At 54.8% G+C, this 8437-nt stretch overlaps 1 protein-coding gene across 1 annotated transcript; it reads left to right on the forward strand.

Annotated features, from left to right (window-relative positions):
• Window positions 1–371: 371 nt before the first annotated feature.
• On the forward strand, window positions 372–6932 carry TCF15 (transcription factor 15). The gene is made up of 2 exons (XM_012454950.3): window positions 372–908; window positions 6363–6932. The coding sequence occupies exons 1-2, from the start codon at window positions 387–389 to the stop codon at window positions 6435–6437; spliced, it is 597 nt and encodes a 198-aa protein (XP_012310373.3). The 5' UTR covers window positions 372–386; the 3' UTR covers window positions 6438–6932.
• The last annotated feature ends 1505 nt before the right edge of the window (window positions 6933–8437 follow it).

The raw sequence follows: 8437 nt of genomic DNA on the forward strand, positions 1-8437 counted from the left end.
GGAAACCGAGGCCAAGAGAGGAGAAAGGGACCTGCTCGCGTCTCCCAGGTGGTCTAGGCTGGGGACAAGAAGTTCGGATCTGGGTCCACCCCGGTCTGCCTGGTTCGCCAGACGGGAATCGGAGCCTTCGGGGTGGGCCACCAGCTCCCGGGCCGTTTTCAACCTGGGGAACGGAGGTGGTGGGCGCGTCGTCATTGGCCCGGGCGTGGCGAGCGCCTCCCCATTGGCCGGGCGGAGCCCTCCGCCCCCGGCCGGGGCGGCCTTGCCATTGGCCCCTCCCTCGCCTATAAGGCGATGGCCGACTGGGCCGTGGGAGCGCGCGGGAGCGCACGGCTGGGCGCGGCCAACGCTGGGTCACGGCGCACGGAGGGACGCGGCCGGCGCCCATGGCGTTCGCGCTGCTGCGGCCCGTCGGCGCGCACGTGCTGTACCCGGACGTGCGGCTGCTGAGCGAGGACGAGGAGAACCGCAGCGAGAGCGACGCGTCGGACCAGTCATTCGGCTGCTGCGAGGGCCTGGAGGCGGCGCGGCGCGGCCCGGGCCCCGGGGGCGGGCGGCGGGCGGGCGGCGGCGCGGGCCCCGTGGTGGTGGTGAGACAGCGGCAGGCGGCCAACGCGCGGGAGCGGGACCGCACGCAGAGCGTGAACACGGCCTTCACGGCGCTGCGCACGCTCATCCCCACCGAGCCGGTGGACCGCAAGCTGTCCAAGATCGAGACGCTGCGCCTGGCTTCCAGCTACATCGCGCACCTGGCCAACGTGCTGCTGCTGGGCGACGCGGCTGACGACGGGCAGCCGTGCTTCCGCGCTGCGGGCGGTGCCAAGAGCGCCGTCCCCGCCGCCGCCGCCGACGGCGGCCGCCAGCCGCGCTCCATCTGCACCTTCTGCCTTAGCAACCAGCGCAAGGGGGTGAGTGTGCTTCCTCCCTGTCTGCGGCCGCCTGGTCGGGGTAGGCGGGGGACGGGGCTTCTTGGGGAACTGGAGAGGTGCAGGGACCCCAACAAGGCAAGAGGGAGGCGACGTGGTGGGATAGGCACCAACGAGGGGGACAGGCACCAACGAGGCTTGGGTGCGGCGCCTCAAGCCCAGGGTCTGGGTGGAACAGAACCACTGACTTAATGTCCTGTCCCCTAAACCGAAAGGATGCAGGAAAACCCAGAGCTCGGTCTGATTTAACTTGCTCAGTGTGGGATATTCCCTCCAAAGAAAGGTGTGCTGGTACTTCCTTCCTGCTGGGAAGACGGCTTGAGGACAGAGTAACAAAGACCATCTTTTATTGAGTCTTCCTCTGTGCTGATGCGCTCTGCATCCACTTTTTTGCCTTCACAAGAATCCCTTCAGGCAGGTAGTTTTTCGGTCCGTTTTACCTTGATGAGGATCCGAGCATCAGAGATGGAATCACCTGCCCGCATTTACTCAGCTGGGAAGCCAGGGTGCCGGCCCTCGGTTTGCCCGTTGTATGTTTCCCTCACCTTGAAATAATTGTTCCCCGCCTTGAGATCTGAGCCAAGAGCAGGAGACTGAGAAGAAAGGAGGACACATACCTCCAACGGAGAGCCTGAGGTACCCAGCTGATGAGCAGTAGGAGTGAAGAAGGGGACCCCTGCGAGGCCCCAGCCCCCAAAAGGACATGGCGTTGGGAGAGGGCACTCTTGGGTCAGCTGAGGGAGCTGGCGTGCAGCCCCTGCGGTGTATGCTGTGTAAGGAAGTGGACCAGGCTGGTAGGAGTGGGTGGGGGCTGTGTGGCAGCAGAGGTTGCCTCTTGGCTGAAACCTTGCCCAGGCCCCAAGGAACCTGCTTCATCCCCAGACCCTGTGCCTTTCTGGCCTGAGTTTTTCCTACAGTAAAGAAGCCTGTCTAACAATTTGTATTCCAGCCGCTACCATTTACATCTGGAGAAACTGAGGCTGAGAGAGTACTGGCTTTTGGTGGCCAAGTAAAACGGCATGGGGAATTGGAGTTAGGCCCCGGGCTCCCTGCTCTTTGGTTCTCACAGCTGCCGTAGGTCCCTTGCTCCACCCTGTTCTGGGGAGACCTCTGCGTCCTGGCCTGAGACCACCCTCAGTCTGGCTCATCAAACATCCAGCCTGCTTTCTCAACACTTGGCTGCCTCCATTGCCCTGAATCAGTCTTAGCCTCAGGCTTGCACCTGCTCCAGGGTCTCCACTCCTCCCAGCCGTGGGCCCTGTCAGTGTCCTAGGCTAGACTGAGAAGCCAGGAGTGGGCCTTTAAGGCTTCCAGCCTGGAATGGGAAGGGCTAACTAACGGGGCCCTGGAGGATACTCCCTGACTGCCTTTCACCCATTCATTCTGGTCAGCAACCCTTAACTACCCAACAGCTGCCTTCTGTTGGTTCAGAGAACCCCAGAGAAGCAGGTTGTAGGTCCCCACCCACCCACCAGTCAGGACCTCACAGTGCAGCCCCAGGGTCAGGGCAGGGAGATGAAGATGAGGATGCTGTGGTCTGATGGTGGAGGAGGGTTAGGACAAAGGGATTGTCAGAGCCCAGAGGAAGCCCCCATACCAGAGTGAGTGCTGACAGGGTTTCTGTGCCACATTTCAGAAGGATGCTTTAGAAAAGGGGCAGGCCTATGAAGGGGTAGGAAAGGGTATTCTAGGATTGGGGCACACAGCAAGAGCTGAGGCCTAGAGAAGGAAGAGGGAAGAGGTTAAAAGTGGCGAGAATGGCCGGGCACTGTGGTTCATGCCTGTAATCCCAGCACTTTGGGAGGCCAAGGCAGGTGGATCACGAGGTCAGGAGATTGAGACCATCCTGGCCAACATGGTGAAACCTTGTCTCTACTAAAAATTAGCTGGGCATGATGGCGTGTGCCTGTAATTCCAGCTACTCAGGAGGCTGAGGCAGGAAAATCGCTTGAACCAAGGAGTCGGAGGTTGCAGTGAGCCGAGATCGCACCACTGCACTCCAGCCTGGCGACAGAGAGAGACTTCATCTCAAAAAAAAAAAAAAATTGGGGGGAATGCAGAGCGGGAGCACACTGGCCAACAACAACAGTGACAGCGGTCTTCACGAGCACCGATCTGTGCTAAGAGCTCTTCATGAGTTATTAAAATCCTGCAACAGCCAGGAACAAGGCGCTCAGGTTATCCCCACTTGCTTCGAGATGCTACCAGTGGTGGAGAGACACACAGCTGGTGATGGAACCAGGATTCAAACTCAGGCCTGCCTGATTGGGACGTGGGATAGGTTACAGGGGGAAGTCCCTGTAACTGTCACGTGTCCACCCCCACAGCAGGCAGGCTGGGAGACTTCTCTGCAGGTCTCAGGCCTGTCCCACAGCTCACAGGGGCCTCCCCTGGGCCTGGTTGCTTCCCTGAGATCTGTCTATGGGACCAAGAACCCAGCCAAATTTGGCTGTAGAAACCATGCTGTCAACCCCACGGGCTCTTCTGGGAATAGGCAAGAGGGGTGATCCTGGCCAGCTATGGCCCCTCACAGACTACGCTGAAAGAAAACTGACTGTCTTGGGAAGCTCTTGCTCCCATCTGAGCTTTGGGGGCCAGAGAACTTTAAGACCCAAGACCCCATTCCTTCACCTTGAGCTACCTCCTCCCTCCCATCCTGGCCAGTCTGGAATTGGGATCCTCATGGAGACAGTTCCTGTAGCATCTTTCTGTTGAAGGAGGAGTTAGGTATGGCCCTCTGTGGTAGAATTAGCAAGTGGGAGGTAGAAACGGGGTTCTTGTCTCTGCCCTGTTTTCCCTTTGTCACCTGGGGGTGGTGAGGGTTGGACAGGATCATCTTGTAAGGCTCTCCCCTGTTGATATACCCAGAGGGTAGCTGCGGCCAGGAGGCACTATGAACAGATGATGCTGATAATAATACTTGTGAACATTTATTGAACACTTACTATATTCCCAACACTGTGCCAAGGCTTTGCCTAGGTTAGCCTGTGTAATCCCATGTTAGCTTGTGTGATCCTATAAAGTAACGCCCCTTTACAGGGAAGGAAACTGAGGCTCAGTGAGATGAAATCACTTCTCTGAGGTCCAGTAGGTTGCCCTTGGCAAAGTAGGGATTGAAGCCTAGGTCTGTCTCACATGAGCCTAACTCCTAACCACGGGGCTTCCCAAAGACCCTTGGTGCTAAGTTCCTAAGGGACACACAAACTGGGGTCTTGTCAGGACCTCTTCTTTCTTTTTCTTTCTTTTTTTTTTTTTTTTTAGATGGAGTCTCGCTTTGTTCCCCAGGCTGGAGAACAATGGCGTGATCTCGGCTCACTGCAGCCTCCACCTCCCAGGTTCAAGCAGTTCTCCTGCCTCAGCCTCCCAAGTAGCTGGGATTATAGGCGTCCGCCACCATACCTGGCTAATTTTTTGTAATTTTAGTAAAGATGGGTTTTGCCACGTTGGCAAGGCTAGTCTTGAACTGCTAATGTCAGGTGATCTGCCCACCTCAGCCTCCCAAAGTGCTGGGACTATAGGCGTGAGCCACCGCGCCCAACCATCAGGACCTCTTCTAAGCACACTTAGCAGCTTATACAGCTGTATTCACATTTGACTGCACCTTGAGATGGCAAGTAAAATCATTTTGTCTCCCTTTCACAGATGAAGAAACTGAGGTTCAGGGAGGTGAACAGTCCCAGCATTCTCCTGGGACCCAGGTCTTCAGATGACCTCCAGACTTGGGGTGGGAGGGGGCGGCTCTCCCTATCCCCAAGGACTTAAAGAGTAAAAGAGGGGAAAGCCAGTTTTCTAATTCAACCTTAATATTGCACCCCTCCCCATCCACCCTTCTCAGCCACGCCTGCCAGAGTTTGTCTGAGAAGCCCAAGCCCCAGGCTCTGCTGGGACTGTGGCCTCAGCCCTCAAAATAGCCCTGCCTGTGAGTGAACATGCTGTCCCTGGGCTGCAAGAGCCTCGAGGGAGGCTGGGCTGCATCTGTATGGATCTGCCCCAACCTGGGCCTGTGGGTGGAGGGGGCAGGGGGCAGAGCTCCCAGATGGTCAGCTGTTTCTCTAAATGGGCTGAGAAAGCTGCCTGTTCCATCATCATCTAGCCAGGCTTAGGGCGATGAGCATTTACAGTGGGATTTCAGATACTGTCGTGTCCTGGAAACAGGACAGATTGTTGTTGGACAACGTAGATTTCAAGTGCAGCTCTTTTACAACTGGCTGGGTGCCTCTGGGCCAGTCACTTAGTGGCTGGAGGCCTCCAAAGAGGGGGTGCTCTAACATCTGTGACCTCTCTGGCTCACAGTGAGGATGAAACCCATGTGTCCAGTCTGAAAATATTAATGAGAAGAGCTGGTAGCAACGGCCCCTGTAGGGACCGATGGCTTCAGAGATTGCCACCATTAGCCCATCTTGCAATGGCTGCCACTGAATTCAGGCAGCATTTATTGGTGCCCGTTCCAAGCCAGGTCCTGGGCCAAGAGAGCCCAGGCTGGAAATGGGGCCACAGAGTGAAGAACTCCTTTTCCCTGCAACTCCCTGAGATCCCAGTCCAGATGGGTCGGCGGGGGGACAAAGGAGAGACCCTGCCTTGTCCTTCTGAGATTCATCCCCATGGAATGTCCCCAGAAAGGCAGGAAGTGCTAGGCAATTTCAGGAATAGAGAAACCTTTCCAGGGAGACAAGACCTGACAGCATGTTCCTGGCAAAGGGGGCGCCCTGAGGGATGTCAAGGAGGCCAGAAATTCAATCCCCCCTTTTGAAGGTGGCTGAGTGAGCCACTAGGCATGCAGTCAGGCAGGGGAAGGACCACCGCAGGGTGTGCTGGTTTTGCCCTTTACTGTAAAATACGCTTTAAAATGTATTGGATTTTTTTTTTTAAGCAACAGATCACATGGGAAAGAAATGGAAAAGGTAAAAAAGTATAATGTGAATACAAAAATTAGCAGGGCATCGTGGCAAGGGCCGGTAGTCCCAGCTGCTCAGGAGGCTGAGGCAGAGAATCACTTGAACCCAGGAGGTGGAGGTTGCAGTGAGCGGAGATCACACCACTGAACTCCAGCCTGTCAACAGAGTGAGACTCCATCTAAAAAAAAAAAAAAGCATAGCGTGAGAAAGCCTTCCTCCCATCCTCTCTCCATCATCAAATTCCTCTCTGAAGAAACCCACTCGCAGTTTCCCATGTGCACTTCTTTCCAGCACACAGGCGCATTCACTCAGTCTGCCCCTTGCTTTTGTCCTTAAACAATGTCGTTTGGCAGCTGTCCATATCAGTCCATATCAGAATCATATCAGAGAACGGGTTTCTTCTGCTTTCTGCTGCAGAGAACTTGATCATGTGGCTAAACTGTGATTTATTTATCAAGATCCCTGTCGGTGGGTACAGAGGTTAGTTCCAGTGTTCACATTGGCCTAATCGCACCTCCTTATGCCTCCTCCCCCTCTGCAGGGTGGCCGTCGTGACCTGGGGGGCAGCTGCTTGAAGATGAGGGGGGTAGCCCCCCTTCGAGGGCCGCGGAGATGAGCCTGGACCCTGGAGAAGGAGGCCAGGAGCCAGCCACTGGCTGGACAAGGAAGAAGACCCCAGGAGCCAAGCCCACCCCTTCTTTGTGTGAGAACCAGGGGACTGTGGCCTGGGTCCAGGACACTCTGGGCAGGGCCCTCGGGACATCTCCACCCAATCCTGGAGAGCTGTGAGCATCCATTCAGCCTGCCCAGCTCTGGCTGGTCAGAGACAAGGCAGAAATTTTGGAAAGGCAAAGACTATTGGTGACAGAGGGTGTGTGTGTGTCTATGCGTGAGTGTGAATGTGTATATGAGAGAGAATTGGTGAGTTTAAAATAAAAGGTATTTTTAAATAAAAGATGTCATTCTGAGCTGAGGAGGGGCCCTTGGACATTGGACATCAGAGGTGGCCCTTCCCCTGGACCTAGAGAGAGGCACAGATGTTCCAGGGGCTGCCTTGGAAGGGTGGGGCTGGGGAAGGCAGGCAGAGCCCCCTCTCCATAACCAAACTTTCCTCAGTCTGCTATTTATCAGATGTGCTTTTTTTTTTTTTTTTTTTTTTTTTTTTTGAGATGGAGTCTTGCTCTGTCGCCCAGGCTGGAGTGCAGTGGCACGAGCTCAGCTCACTGCAACCTCCACCTCCTGGGTTCCAGCAGTTCTCCTGCCTCAGCCTCCTGAGCGGTGGGGGCTACAGGTGTATGCCACCACACCCAGCTAATTTTTTGTACTTTTAGTAGAGACGGAGTTTTACCATATTGGCCAGGCTGGTTTTGAACTCCTGACTTCATGATCTGCCCGCCTTTGTCTCCCAAAGTGATGGGATTACAGGCGTGAGCGACAGTGCCCAGTCTATGAGATGTTCTTAACAACTGTTAGGTGTCTGGTATGGTTGGTAAAGAAATCTTAATTTTATTTTTTAATAAGGACTGTGTTTATTTCATTCATACTGTTCAGAACTCAGAAGGTAGCAGAGGATATGTGGTAAAGTCTTCCTGCCCCTCCGTCCTGCCCAGCTCTCCTCTCTGCAAGCAGCCTAGGGCCTCAGTTTCTTGTGATGTCCTATTCCCTGTGAATGATCAGGCAAATACACAAATGACAGCACATGATACACACTTTCAGCTCCTTCCTTTTTTTCCTTAATCGAGCTTGTTATCACCCCAAGTCAGTACCTAAAGGGTATCTCATTTCTTCCTGAGCTGCCTGTTTTTCCATTTTGTGAGCATGCCACCCTTTAACCCATCGTTCTTTGATGCCATCACCAACAAGGCACGTGGTTTTCCACAAGTGCCAATGAGTCCACACTAAAGGGGAATATTCCTACCCCTGTGTTTGCTGAAATGATTTGGAAGACCGACGACATCCAGAGGCACGTGGCAGGGTGACACCCCAAGGTCTGCCTGCCTTTGAAGCCAGAGCAGCTCCTTCCCTGCCCTGGAGATGCCCTAGGTGGAAAGCCGGCACCTGTTACCCCGACTATACTCCCAGGAGCCCTAGGAGGTGGAGGCTAGTGTCTCCCCCATTGCAGACTCAGCTGAGACAGGGATGGGGCAGCTGATCAGTGCAGCTAGGAGTTCTTGGCTTTCTCAGGCTGGTAGTGTCCCTGTGAGGTCAGGACCAGAGCAGCTTGGGAGAGCCAGAGAAAGGCCAGGATAGCCAGGCAGCCACCCTCTCCTCGGCAAGGTGCATTCATATGCCTATTTCAACAGTTTATTTAACAAACACTTTTATTTTTAATTTATTTTTCTAGGGACAAGGTCTCACTATGTTGCCCAGGCTGGTCTCGAACTCCTGAGCTCGAATGATCCATTTCATGTTTACTGACTGAAGTCTGGCCCGAGTCCATGTTCCTATTCCCTCTGTTCTGCCTCTACCCCACTCCCCTGCATTTGCTCCTCTGAGCCTGAATTGTGGCTGCCCATTTTGCAGATTGACAGATTGCCAGTATCCTCTGTGTGCCAGGCACTGTGCCAGAAGCCATGGGAATGAGCCCCACCGACCTGATCTTCCTCACACATGAAA

This window comes from Aotus nancymaae, unplaced genomic scaffold (assembly GCF_030222135.1).
Source record: "Aotus nancymaae isolate 86718 unplaced genomic scaffold, 86718_ANA_hifiasm-v0.15.2.pri h1tg000029l, whole genome shotgun sequence".
Classification (NCBI taxonomy): domain Eukaryota; kingdom Metazoa; phylum Chordata; class Mammalia; order Primates; family Aotidae; genus Aotus; species Aotus nancymaae.